This window comes from Onychomys torridus, chromosome 14 (assembly GCF_903995425.1).
Source record: "Onychomys torridus chromosome 14, mOncTor1.1, whole genome shotgun sequence".
Lineage (NCBI taxonomy): Eukaryota > Metazoa > Chordata > Mammalia > Rodentia > Cricetidae > Onychomys > Onychomys torridus.
The window spans coordinates 59,453,228-59,467,560 of NC_050456.1; the positions used below are offsets into that span (position 1 = coordinate 59,453,228).

General features: G+C 42.5%; 1 protein-coding gene across 1 annotated transcript in view; it reads right to left on the minus strand.

Annotated features, from left to right (window-relative positions):
• Sel1l (SEL1L adaptor subunit of ERAD E3 ubiquitin ligase) overlaps positions 1-14,333 on the minus strand; it is a 46,349-nt gene that overhangs the window by 10,563 nt on the left and 21,453 nt on the right. Inside the window, exons 7-15 of the mRNA XM_036205890.1 lie at positions 11,962-12,015; positions 11,815-11,874; positions 9,955-10,036; positions 9,460-9,614; positions 8,058-8,114; positions 4,248-4,316; positions 2,344-2,421; positions 1,307-1,369; positions 77-164 (exon numbers count right to left, since the gene is read on the minus strand). Coding sequence (XP_036061783.1) covers positions 77-164; positions 1,307-1,369; positions 2,344-2,421; positions 4,248-4,316; positions 8,058-8,114; positions 9,460-9,614; positions 9,955-10,036; positions 11,815-11,874; positions 11,962-12,015 — 706 coding nt within the window. The remainder of the gene's footprint in view (positions 1-76; positions 165-1,306; positions 1,370-2,343; positions 2,422-4,247; positions 4,317-8,057; positions 8,115-9,459; positions 9,615-9,954; positions 10,037-11,814; positions 11,875-11,961; positions 12,016-14,333) is intronic.

Genomic DNA, 14,333 nt, shown 5'->3' on the forward strand with positions numbered 1-14,333 from the left:
CCCACATCCCAGTGCCATCTAGTGGAAAGCTAGTTTAGACTGTTCTAGCCACCACTACCTCTCCGATGATACCTACTATAGTACATAGAGCCAAGCTGCAGCTGCCCATCCACCCAGCCTTGCTCAGCAGCTTTCTGGAAATACTTGAGTGCCAGGTCATAATTCTGCAGAACAAGATATCAAATGGTAAGAAAGCACATAAGACTGATACACTTGGAAGTACAGAGTCATCCTCTGTAAGAACTTTGTAAGTCTTATGATTTTTAAAAAACAGCCATTAATGCTTCAGGTTACAGGGGAGTGAGGGTCTCATATTATAAAGAAAAGCAAGTAAGAGTTTTGTGAACTAATTTATATATTTGCTCTCAGAAAGCATTAACACAAATAGAATACCAGAGTAGGAATTAAAAGAAACAACTCTTTTTACTAACCATCTTAACCCTTTAAACCTCAATTTTTCTAATATTAAGTAAGGAATATTATTTTCTCCTTATTTGCTCCCTTCCTGTGTATACTACAAGATGCTATGTTCTTAGATCCCATATATTATATGTATCCATAGGAAAAATTAAATACATTACTCTGAATTTTGGTATCCTAATGACCAGGAGTCAAAGGTATCACTGTCCTTTACGTTAGGGGATAAATATAGATAAGTTTTTAAGACCCAGTTCTTAGTTTCAGATACAGGAAAGTATGTTGGTTGGGTAACATCAGGCTTCAGGGACATCTACCATGAGACAATGGCCAAGGACAAACAGGTGCTTTGCAAACACAACACTAACATTTAGGAGGTGACGGGTGACCTGGTTATGAGACAGAAACCTGACAACTAAGAACTAAAGTGGCTGCTTACTAAGGTTCACTCTTTGGAGACACTTGGCTTTCAGTGAAGGACTGGAGAGAAGAGAGGCGGAAGCTAGAAGGAGCAAAGGGCAGAAGGGAAAGCCTCTCTCTTCTAAATAGAGGAGACTTGAACGCCTTCTTAGCCGTGAGTAAAGAAGCAGGCAAGGAAGAAAGTCCTGGAGCAATGGGAAGAGTGCAGAGTGGAGAAAGCAGACACAAAGGATGAGAAACAACTCTACCCCTCAGCTGTCCCAGAGACGGAGCTGGCCTGAGAGGACAGTTAGATGAGGTGTGAGGCACGGCGGTGTGGGTGCACGCCAACTCAGAGACAGCGGGGAAGGAAGGGCTTGGGCTGCCTGCGGTGAAGGCTCTGAAGGGCTGAATGGGGAGCTACTCGGGGAACACTCCTGCCCACACTGGTCGACTGCTCCCCAACTCAGCAGGCCACACACACACTTACAACTTGAACTCCTCTTCCATAGAGGTAGGCCATTCCCAGGCCGCTCTGCCCCACAGGGTTGCCCTGTAAACCAGAGAAATCAGACAGCATGAGAGAGCTCATCATAGCCAGGGAGGAAAATCAACTGCAGAAGAGATAATGTGAGGCGTATTGAAGTACGCTTAGCTTCCAATTAAAACAAACTTCCCTCCATTCAGAGTCCACATAACGGCTTTTAGACACTAGAGGGCTATCAGTAATTTGCTTTCAAAGATTAAAACATTAAATGACTCTAGGACCAAATCTGTGACCTGACTTCTGACCATCGTTACCACACATTTCACCAAAATTAAAAGTAGGTCACATCTGGTTTATGTATTTATTCGTCACTTCCTGACCAATGCTATGGAGCAGAGTCGACAGTCACACATTAACAGCAACAATACTACTAGGTGGTAATGATACTTAAGATTATTGGTTCAGTGATACAGAGCAAAGACAGCAGTATTTTGAGATGCACAACCGAAAATTCTAGAATTCACTTAAACTCAGAGGGATGGGTGACATTAAAAAAAAAATGTGTCACAGCATCCCTCAGGAAAACACTCAATTGACACTTTGATGACACATAGTTGGGAAGAGGTCAGTGAACACACAGGAAGCGTACGGGGTCTTAAGTGTCCTACATGTCCCATGTCCCCTGTTGCCCCCCCCGTCCCCCCCCCCCCCCATTAAAGAAAGCCTAAATTGTATATCATGGTTATCAGTAGAACTAGATTTTGGAAGCTTTTAAACTGACTGAGGTGGGGTATGTAAATCCCAACTTCATTGCTAAAAACCAGTATCTCCTGCTAAGGAAACACTTTGAAGAAATGTAAACAGAGTTAACATTCACCCACCTAGTTCCTAAGACAGAAACTGTTTTTATAAGGAAAGCTCTTCCGGTCAACTCATCAGGTATCTGTAAGCACTTCCAATAACTTAGGGCACAGGCTGGTTATGACTAGGCCCCCGACACTAGTAACACGGTAAACAACACACGAGTGGGGAAGTCTCACCATGTCAGCAGCTTTCTTGAAGTAGTGAAGTGCTGTCTCGTTACTCTGAGGTACGATATCACTTCCTTCGGAGTACATCTGGAAAACAGACCCCAAGTTCAGGCGGAGCCGTCACCCTTTCTCCAGATCAGTTTCTGTGGTTTCTCATCTCATTTTCATTTTTATTAGCTCTCATGGAATTATCCCACAAAGTTTAGAATTCTCCATAGGGAAGTGTAGAATTTAAAGCAAACATTTATTGGTAAATACTTACATATTTTTAAGTATCTGGTTTTCTATTAAATATATGATTTAGGTATAGATTTGAATATATAAAGCAGTTAATGACTGCCTCAAGAAATCTTAAAACATTAAAAAAAATTACATTTGCTTGTGTGTGCTTGTGGGTGGGCATGAATGTAACCTGGTACATGTGTGGAGGTCCAAGGGCAACTTGTTCTTCTCCATCCACAGTCAGGGTCCTGGGGATTGTCTTTATCTGCTGAACCATCTCACCAGGTCAGGAAAAGAAATCTTAACCCAGGGCAGTCAGGTGGCTAAAATGGTTGAGACCAGATGACTGATCCCATTAGCACACACAGACTGTCTGGAGTCACAATGTCTGCTTTCCCCTTTCCTCTACCAGGCTGCCCCCAGAGCAGGGTAAATGGTGCATCAGACCTAAAAGGTGGGCTGGGGAGATAGGTCGGTTGGTACAATGCCTGCTACAAGCATGAAGACTTAAGTGAGAACCTCCGAGCCCAAGTGTAAAGAAGCTGGGCATGATGTCATGGATCTGCAGTCTCAGGGCCTGCGAGGCAGACAGGCAGGTCCCAAAGCATCGCTGGACGGCCAATCTGGCCTACTTGTTAAGTTCCAGGCCAGTGAGAGACCCTGTCTCAAAAATAAGGTGGATGATGCTCAAGACTATGTTCTGGCCTCTATACATAGGCACACACATGTGCATGTACACCTATATACACATGTTCCATGTGTGCCCATACACAAAAACAACAAGTGACTAAAAGTTATTTAACAAGGTCTAATCACTAATGAATTACAGGATTAGGTAAGGCCTTCGAAGAAAGGAAAGCAAATGGTCAACACTGATTCTCATTCAAATAATATACAATAATATATAATATAAGGAAACAGCACTAAAGTTGCTTGTAGATCTAGGATTAATTAGTAATTTAAGGAAAAAGGAAAACTGTTGCAAATAAAAAGACTTTAAATTCTTAACAAAAAGAGACAAAGAAAAAAGGTTCCTGTGTTACGATGCTGGAAGGCTGACGTCCTCACCACCACAGCACAGTTCATGCTGTGTCATACGGGAATGCTTGCACACAATGTTCTAGCTCCCAGTTATAGTCATGTGGTAGGTCTGGATGAGACTTTCCTATCAGTAAAATCCTTAGACTCCACCTGAACTTCCTTACCTTAGGATCTGGTTATATAGGAACAAATATTAGTTTACACTGTATTAATGTTCGCATAATGAAAATAGAATTCTTTCCTGACACAGAATCTATTCATTAGTTTTTAGATGTTTCCTTCCTCAAAACAACAATAAAAACAAAAACAACAATAACAAAAAGCTACACTGAGAGGTGCTAACAACTATCATATTTAAGACAATGAAGAGATCTGCACACAAATGCCCAAAAATTCTCTTACTCAAGCATGAAATAGACAACTATGAGTCTTAGCTAAAGCCTCTGTACCATACAGCAGTACAGGCCTCATCACTGTGCAATCGATATAATATTAGGAGCTCAGACAGTGGACACACTTAGGAGCAAATGCTGTGTCTGAGTTGTCTGAGGAAGTGCTTCACACAGCATTACCTTAAGACAGGACACGATCCACATGCACTGGAGATTTTATTTTGCTGTTACTTAACATAACTGCAGGGTGTACAGTACCTTTCCCAGGAAGGCCATAGCGTGTGAATTGCCAGCATTTGCCGCTAAGTTGAAGTAGTCAAATGCTCTCTGTAAGAGAAGAATTTATAAAAATAATTAGTTTTTAACAGAATTTGTTTTAACCAAAACATGTATTTCAGAACACCAGGAAAAAAAAAAAGTCTTATTATAATAAAACATCTTTAAAAACAAGACTATCCAGTATCAGGATTTTAAGCAGAACTATATATATCTAGAAGTTTTTATGACCACAAAGAAATGTCTTGTGCTCCCTAAAGTTCACGGGTGAGAGGACATCTTTATTACAGGCAATGTGGATAAACTTTAGGCAGCTCAGCTTCCTATGTCTACTTTACCCAGGTACCTGGGAGAAAGGACAAAACTAACAGGCATTCACAGGGCAGGGGCAAATTCTGGAATACAATTTCCTTTTGTATTACCTAGAGAAAAGGTTTTGGCGCATTTAAAGTCATATAAGTAAGCTCACTGGTGCTGGAAGATATTCATTACCACCCCTCTCAACTCAACGCTACCATAGCTGACTTTTGTTAAGGATCTGGGTAGTCCTCACTCCTGTTGATGATTTAATCTCTTCCTCTTCTAATCTTTCTTGTCCAAGTACATTCTCCTAATCTACTATAAAAACAACAACAACAAAACAACAACAAACAAAAACAACAAAAACAACAACAACAACAAAACAAACCCAAAATACAAGCTGCATCTCTTCTTCAGAGTTTCAGCTTCTCTTCAATGAAGAGACAAGTTACTTCATTCATGGCAGCTTCCCCAGTGAATCCTCTACAGGACGCCACTCCATTCTCCAAGCTTGAGTGCCTTCCACCAACTATTTCCGAAAGGAAGCTCTTTAAGCCACCAATAACCTTCTCACGGTGAGTAGAAGTCTCTCCCCTCACTCTACTTCTCTGTGGCATCTGACATAGTCTCCCTCACTCTCTGGGAACACTCCTTAGCTTGGCTTCGCATGCACCCTTTCCTGGCTTCCTTACCCTGTCCGTACCTGCACCATCCACAACCACCTTCGCTAGTTCTTACTCCATCACCTGCCTTCTATACTTCAAGTTCTTCGAGGTGCAGTGGACAATGCCATTCTCACTTATGTTCTCTAAGCAGCCTTACCTACTCTACGGCTTCATGTATCATCCAGATGCTGGAACTTCTCAATTTATACTTCCTAGCAGCGCCAAACTAGTCTAATTATGGAACTCACAAAGCATACGTTAAATCCATCTGCTAACTGCCTAAACCATGGTTCTAGTCCACATTTTATTTTCTCTCGCATGAACCTATGGAATAGTCTCCTCTTTGATTTCCTTGATGGATGGTATTTTGGGATTCTACTAACTCATTCTCCACATGGCAGCAAAAGTCAACATTTTCAATCTGATCGTGCTGGCTCTAAGAGTCCCTTGAAGTGCAGAGGTTAAGTTGACAGGAGCAGGCACCGCCGGTCTCAGAACTACATTACATCCTGACATCAGCATCATGGGCATACCAGCCCTGCCCACTTCTGCTCCAGGGGCCATGCCCACAGTGGTCTTTTTGCCCTGAAATGGTTCTACCTCCAGTGTCAACAGGCCACCTTCTCTCCCTAAAGAAGTCTCCCTGACAGCCGGTTGCTCCCTTCCCTTACTTTCTATAGCCTTTGATCCTGCTTTAAAACACAATTACAACTTTAAATGCTTGCTATTTGTTGGTGCAGTTGTAGCTTGTGTTCCACCTGGCCTATGGTCAGGACAAATCTCTCTCACCCGCTGGTCCCATAGCTGCCTTTTTTTTTAAAGCTTTGTCTTTACGTCTTGCTTTCTCTGTGTCTGGCTGGTGACTCCTGACTCAGCCTTCCTGTTCCCAGAATTCTCCTCTCTGCTTATCCCACCTATACTATACTTCCTGCCTGGCTATTGGCCAATCAGCACTTTATTTATCAACCAAATCAGAGCAACACACATTCACAGCATACAGAACGACATTTCCATCATGCAGTCATTTAAAAACTAACCAATATTCCAGGGGACCTGAAACCCCAGTAAGGACGATGACCAAAGCATCCAATATTGTATTCTGAAAACCTGGCAGTGACTGGCACATAGTAGGAACGGAAATGTTTGCTGAATTAGTGCAAATGTGCTGGAAAACCCTTTTCTTTCTTTTCTGAAGCTGGTGAAACATCCTCCTGTTGTAAAGCTGCTTTACACAGCACACAGCACAAGAACATTCCCAGTTCTTGCTATGCAGAGCTCTGGGCCAAGCTACCTCAGAATCCTGCTCTCTCATTACTTTTGTTAAGGAGCAGTGTACCTCATACTTCAGTGACCAAGAGACAATGACAGCTGCCAAAAGCTGCCCGATTAAAGAAACCCACAGGCGTTTGGCACAGTTAGTGACAAGTGCTTTTGTGACAATTTCATTCTTAAATAACTAGTTAACTGGTAGGACAGCAAAATAAGAGTCCTGTGGGTTTGACAAATACTTCTGGAGAACTGACTCTGTGCTAGGCTCTGCTGGGGGCTGGAATAAAGTGGTAGTCAAGGCTGACATGACTGTGCTTTCTTGAACTTGGGTTGGAGCAGAGGAAAAGGTTTGATTTGCTGTGGACAAGGATCACAAAGAGCACATATTTTACAGGCATCCTTTGTCGTATGTGACCTTTCTCTGGAGTGGGGATGGAGCTTAAGGGAGACCTTAGACAATTCTGTGTGCTGTGACAACAGCAAGAGGCTGGAGACGCAGAGAGGCTGGAATGAGGTCTCGGAGGTCATGGTAAATGGTAAGTCTTGAAGCTACTGGAAACCACAGGGCCAACACTGACAAGTTTTAGGTGAACCACAGGGTCAGGGAGGGGCTGGTTTTACAGAAACAGAGACCTAGAAACTGCAGGTGGCAGATGAGTCACACAAGTGACAGGTATAACAATGGAGGGAAGGAAGAGATGAGTTATATTTAGGACAGAGAGCAGGTAAAACTTGGTGAGCAGCTATAGATCGGAATGGAATGGTTGCATGCTTCTGATTTCTAATAAGTAACATCTTCCTCAGCCCTATAATCTTTAAAAGGTATCCTTTTTTATGGCTTCCTTTGCTCTTTGAAAAAAATTAATTTTTAATTTTGAGTACATGTGTGTATCTGAGTGTGGTATATGTACCTGAGTGTGGGTAACTGCAGGGCCCTGAGAAGTATCAGGTCCTCTGAAATTGGAGTTATAGGCAGCTCTAAACTGTGGACATGGGTACTGGGAGCAGAACTCAGGTTATTTGTAAGAGCAGCAGAGCTCTTCAAGTCATCTCTCCAGACCCAAAAGGTGTCTAAGACTCACTTCTATTATATACCTAACAAAAAAATCAAGATGTGCAAGCATGTTTGGGGCAGTCCTAAGAGCTAAGTTTAAGAGTAATAAGATCTGGTGCTAGAGAGATAACTCAGCAGTTGAGAGCACACGCTGCATTCTCCCACAGGACCTGAGTACAGTTTCCAGCACCCACACCTGTAACTCCAGCTCCAGGGTATCTGACATCCTTTTCAGGCCACTGCATTGGCACCTGCATAAACGTGACATAGAGAAACACACACAAACACACACACACACACACACACACACACACACACACACACACACACACGATAAAAATAATGAAATCTCTCTGGCCCTTCTGAGGTCTATTAATGTGTTTATCAGCCATCAGGTAGGTCTTGAGAACTCACTTGTGACACAGGTTGAAATGAGCCTCATTAGCAAAGACACAGCACCATTTTAGGCTACAGTGCAGCAAAGCCGAACAGTAGGGTGGTTACCTGATGATTCTGTTCTACTCCACGCCCTCCGTGCAGATGCAGTTGTCCCAGGCCAACCTGAAAAACAACAAAAACGATGTACATGTGAAAGTGAGCATCTGGCATACAATGAGAATCAGACCAACAGCTGGCTGGAAACAGGCTCTGTTCATCAATCAAATGACTAGAGATCTAGTCCTTAATCCTGAATAATTATTCTCTTTTAGTTATCCTCAAATTTCTAAGAACTAAAAAGGCATGCTTTAAAGCAAACAGTATTCTCCTGGAATCAACAGCATTCCTTTGTATACACAGGCAGTGTTTGTGAGTGTATGCATGTTCACATGTATGTAAGGGCACAGGTGTGCAGGGGCATGTGTACACAGGTCGATGTCAGAATTCTTCCTCAACTGCTCTCCATCTTATTCACAGAGGCAGATTCTCTCAACAAGACCACCCTAGCCAGTCAGCTTGCTCTGGGGGTCTTGTGGCTGCCTTCTGAGTGCTAGACCTGAAGGCAGGGACCACACTCACCTGGCATTTGTGTGGGTTCTGGGCACAGGAACTCTGGCCACACACTTGTACAGTAAGTACTTTATCTATGGAGTCATCACCCTGGTTCCTAAAAGGTTTTAGATGAATTATGCTGAACTCAGTGAACATGCTCTAAAGGAAATACTAAAGGATGCTCTTGAGCCAATGAAGATAATTCTCTAAGAAGCTTAGACATGAAGAAATAAAAATAAAGAAAAGACAAATCTGTGAATAATTTTAAACTAATATGTGCTGTATAAAAAAAAAAATGTGAGGTTCACAAAACCATGGAGAATTCAACCATGCTCAGCATGTTCTAAGGTCTCCATGTTGTCCTGGGAACGGTGATGTGCTTATCCACTGGACTAGAGAGGTGGGGCTGTGGGGCCATCTCTAGGTAACACGAGGAGGGCCCGACTGTCCTGCTCATGGTGGGGGAGAGGCAACGGCAGCAAGCACCAAGACCAAGACCAAGAAAGCAGAGGAAAGGGATGCAGAAGAGCAAGACAAAGGCAGCAAGTAACGCAACATTTAACCCAATGTACCCAGTGCGAAAGGAAGACTTTAACATGGACGGATACTTGTCTTCTAACTTCCAGAGTAACATCAGACCTGCTTCTCACTGTAGTTTTAACTCAAGACTTCCTTCTGGGAGCCTAAAACTACCCTTAGTACTTATTACTTACTTCCATATAGCCGCAATTGAATAGGGAAAGGTGTTGAGAGTGTGGGATGTTCGTTTTCTAAAGGACCCACTGGTGCCTCTAGAACAGAGCTAGTAATTACCCAGAGCGAAGACAATGTTACGCACAGATGTGGGTGCTTGGCCCTCCCTCCCTGCCGGATTAAGTAGACAATGCAGTAGACATTCCCTGATGCCGACCCATACCTGTGCTTGGACGTCACCCTTCTCAGCTAGGAACTGATAGTACTGAATCAAATCTTCTTCCAGCATCCCACTGTTCATCCCCGGGTTTTCCACTTCATCAGGCAGCCGTATCCTCTGGACCACAGAGCCTCCGGTTAGGGAGATATCGCTAGCAACTGATGGAGGGGGCCAAAAAGGAACGGGAGGTGAAGTCAGAGGAGAGGTAACAACTGTAGCTAGCAGATGCTGACAGACACGGTGCTAAGGGTGCGATTTCTGTAGTAGTCCACAGGTGACAGCATAACAACCCATTAATACATCAGACTTCCACTCCGACATGTTCAAGAACAAAGTGGGGGTGAAAGGAATGTCTTTCTCGATAAATAAAGAAGTTAAATGATAAGTACACTTCAGAGAGTCATTTGCAGTATTTGAACTACTACAACCAGAACATACATATTTAAAATGAATTGCACTTTATTTCTAGAGGGTGAGAGAGAAAAATAAAACAGGTACCATGATTGGCAACGAGGCGATAATGGGTCAGTGCCGACTCACAACTCTGGAGGACTCCGATGCCGGCCCAGTACCGGTAACCCTGTAAGACACCTTCATGTGAGAAGATGATACCATAGGGTTCTGTGGTGTTCTTGTGACACATAAAGTCAACTACACTCAGAATATAATTCTGCTGTCCTTCCATCCACAACTTGTACTCAAACAAGCAATTTATAGCTAAGCACGAGACAAGAATGTTCTAGAGCAACCAAGGGAGTGCCATGAACTTTACAAATGTAGCATGTATGTAGTCCTCATCAGTTTTCACCAAGAACCAATGTCAGCCTTAGTTTGGACATCACCTTAACAAGAATGAGGTAGTCTCACCACTAACAAATGATTACAGAAGAAAGGGGGAGAGTAGCTGATTGTAAAGAACATGAAGCAGGAAGGAGCTGTCGGGAATCAGTCTGCACAGACTCAAAACTTCATAAGCTTTAGCAGTCCTTAGTGCATTACTGTAGAGCCACATGTATAACATGGTCTGATTCTACAGCCATTGTTTAAGAAAGCGGGCCATTTAAAGTATTTCATATACATTTGCCACACAAAATTGTTTCATATTTCTTAAAAATTTATCTGGGCCAGGTGTGGTGGTGAAGGCAGATGGATGTCTGTAAGTTTACAACTCTATAAAGAGTTGCAGGCCAGCTAGGGCTGCATACGGAGACCCCTGTCTCAAATCTACAGCAACACCACCAAAAGAAACTTACCTAAAAAAATATATATCTGAAGGTGGTTTTCAGTTACTGAGATATGTCACCACAGATTAAACAAAGACGACACTGAACTCAGGAGGAGGGATGTTTAGAGAGCCCAGGACCTCTGCTTTCCATTTCCTTCAATTCCTTCAGCGGCAGAGCCTCAGGATGGGAGAGCATTCAAGCTCCTCAGCACGACTTGTCTACTTTGCTGGATTCGTATCTGCCCTGCGTATCAGCTCCCAGCAGTCTACTCTTTAGGCTGTCTCTGTCTACCTACATATCAAATTTGATCTTGACAATGACTCTGTAGTTATTTTTGAAATTATCTATGATTCCCCCAGCTGGCTTGAAGACCAGACTGCCCTTGTCTGTCCTGTCAGTAACCAAATCTGGAGAGACTTCCTGATGCTGGACTATTTTCCTGCTTTGAGTTTCATGTCCACCCAGTCCAGCCTTTACATTCCTGCAACAAGGAACTTATATTCATTTAAAACATAGTGTTGCTGGGCAGTGGTGGCGCACGCCTTTAATCCCAGCACTCGGGAGGCAGAGCCAAGAGGATCCCTGTGAGTTCAAGGCCAGCCTGGTTTACAGAGTGAGTTCCAGGAAAGGCACAAAGCTACACAGAGAAACCCTGTCTCGAAAAACCAAAACCAAAACAAAACCAAAAACCAAAACAAAACCAAAAAAAACCATAGTGTTTACCATGTACCACAGGTCATATGACCTATCCCAAAGTGAACACATAAGAAACTTAAGCCCCATAGCCCAAAAAGAAATTGGTGGACAGATTCTGTATCATTAAGCGATGTACGTGATCAATGCTATCAGCTTATACACAGATAGGACAGTTTTGTATAGTAGGTCCTTCATCAGTTTAAATGCAAAATCTCTGACTATTCAATCCAAAAAATAATTCTGAGAAACAATTCCAATTTACATAAATTTTTATCCACGTAGATTCAATGTGATATAGCCATTAACGAGAATCTGCTGGATGTTTATCTAAGATTTGACTGTAAGCAAAGCTCAGTCAGAAAGACTGGGAAACTTATGGCCACCACAGATACAAATTTCAACTTTTAATGTAAGTTGTCTTAAAGTTCACACTTACCAAAATCATATGGGCTATCAGATTGCCTCCAAGAGCTCCAAAAGTATAATATACAAGAGCCTGTGAAAAAGCAGATATGTAAATGAACACAGGCCAGTGCTTACTCAATTCCAAATCTATTCTACAGAAAGACTTCAATAACATTACCTTTGCCTGACTTGAGTTAACACCAAGTCCGGAGGCGTACAGAAAGCCAAGGGCCTGAGGGAAAATGGGGGAGAGTAAATAGACTTGCTTTGGGGAAGAAACACAGTTTACACAGAGAAAAGATTTGAGTACAACTCTGCATGGTGGATCAGTTAAAGAGCCAGGGAAATATACTCAGCCTTTTACAAACCACATAGCTAAGTGCAACTCTAACAAGTCATCAAGTTTAGTTAGAAGGTTAATGGAAAGCTAATAAGGTATTGAAAAAAACAAAAACAAAAAAGTCCAAAGCTGAACACACTTAAACATGGTCCTTACTTATTCTTTTTAGCTATTATTATGAAGATAAAGTAGTATCTTTTGTGCATTCTATCAACATATTTCCTTCTCTGCAGAAGGAATGAAAAACGACAAAAGTGTCCCAAGATAAGCAATCTCAGGAGTGAAGAGACATCAAGTGGTCGAGGGAGATGGTCGCTTTGCAAACCACGAATTCCTAAGACAGCACCACCAAACCATGTACTGAGGTGACTCAGCCTTCTCTTCTGTGCATTATCCTGATGACACACAGGTGATAAGGGCAGAGTAGCAGGTCACCCACAGTTCAGCAGCCCTTGCAGTTAGGTAAGACGATGATCCTAGCTATGGCTGCAAAGGAGGTCAACTGTTGCCCAGGAGTCACTGTTTGCAGGAAAGCAATCTGGGCAGAAGAACTCAATCTAGTCCGGCAGGCAGGGCAAGAAGTGCTGATCTGGGGGGTTCCGCTTGCTGCCTCAGCTAAAACTGACTAGCACAGAGAGGGTGCTTGGTGGGGTATGAGCACAGTGACACTGCAGAGATGCTGCCTTACAGACATCAGTGCCTCTGAAGAGAATGCACGTGTGTCTACAGGTCATAGGATGGAAGCAATGAGGGAGAAAGCTTCAGAAACAGAAGAATAGTTAAGACAGCATCTGTTTATGACTAAAAATGAGACCAAGAAAGAGCAGCAGATTCATTAACTATTCACAGAAAATAATGGGTGTGAGCCTGTTACTATAAAGCTCCAAAAGTAATGTATCCCACATGCTTCATTCTATTATGATTGGGGAAACAGGCATTTTTCTAGGTTGCAGAAATGATAATTTAAGAGGAAAATGTATCTTTGAAAATAATTTCACAAATATGCACGTATTCCAACAACATAATTTTAGGCATAGCTCATATTTTGATTAAACCTGAATTACCAAGCACAATTTAAATAAACAGGATAGTCAACTTAAACATGTATGTATGTATGTTATGTGTATGGATGCTTTGCCTGAATGTAAGTCTATGTACCATGTGAGTGCAATACTTTTACAGGCCAAGAGAGGGTGTTGGCTTTTCTAGAACAGGAGTTACAGTTGTGAACCACCTGGTGTGTGCTTGGATAGAATCCTGGTTTTCTGGATGGGCAGCCAGTGCTCTTAACAACTGAGTCATCTCTCCGGAGAGTCTCCATCCCATGGCCTCTTAAACCTAGGTGCCAATCTCTGCATTCTTTATACTATTAATTGACAACATAACGAAGATGTGTTACCAGTGCATATAGTACAATGTGGTCCTGAAATTCACGTATAATGTAGCCTAGCTAAAAACAGGTGTTTAAATTTATTAGCCTTTAGCTGTGGCATTTGGCTTATAGGAAATACAGGTAATAGAAAAATTAATGAATGGATGCTGTCAAGACAACAAATGCAGGCAGGACATCATCTACTTCTAACATGGAAACAAAGCAATCACCCAACCAGCTGTCAAAGAGCTAATTATAAATATCAACTTAAATGTAATGTTGTGATGGACACTTGTTCCAACAAAACCAGGATAAAGAAAATTTTGAGCTCAGTGCTGTAACAATATATTATGGGTATATATAGGATGGAAGAATGGAGAGAGAGAGAGAGAGAGAGAGAGAGAGAGAGAGAGAGAGAGAGAGAGAGAGAGAGAGAATGAATGAATAGTGTAGTACTAGGAGACTGGACCCAGGGCCTTGTACTGCTAGGCAAACACTCTTCTTGGCTATGTCCCCGAGTTGGTAAACCATGAATGAGAGAATGGATGAGTAAATAAAGTATCACATGAGCATATGAGTAAATGAATTCCCATCACTTCCTGGGACTCTCTATTGAGCCTTAAATTTGAATTTTGATGTGGTGAATATCATAAAGTTTCTGCTTTGCATTTCACAATGCTGCATGCGCCCCTCATGGGCATGTGGCTGCCTGGGAGCTGTCGTCCTCAGGCTGACAGCATCAGGACAGCCTATGCCAGCTCTCTGCAGCCTAGGAAAAAAATCAGGGGTGAGGCGAAGTTCTAATGAATATGCATCGTTTTTACATAGATATAAAGTT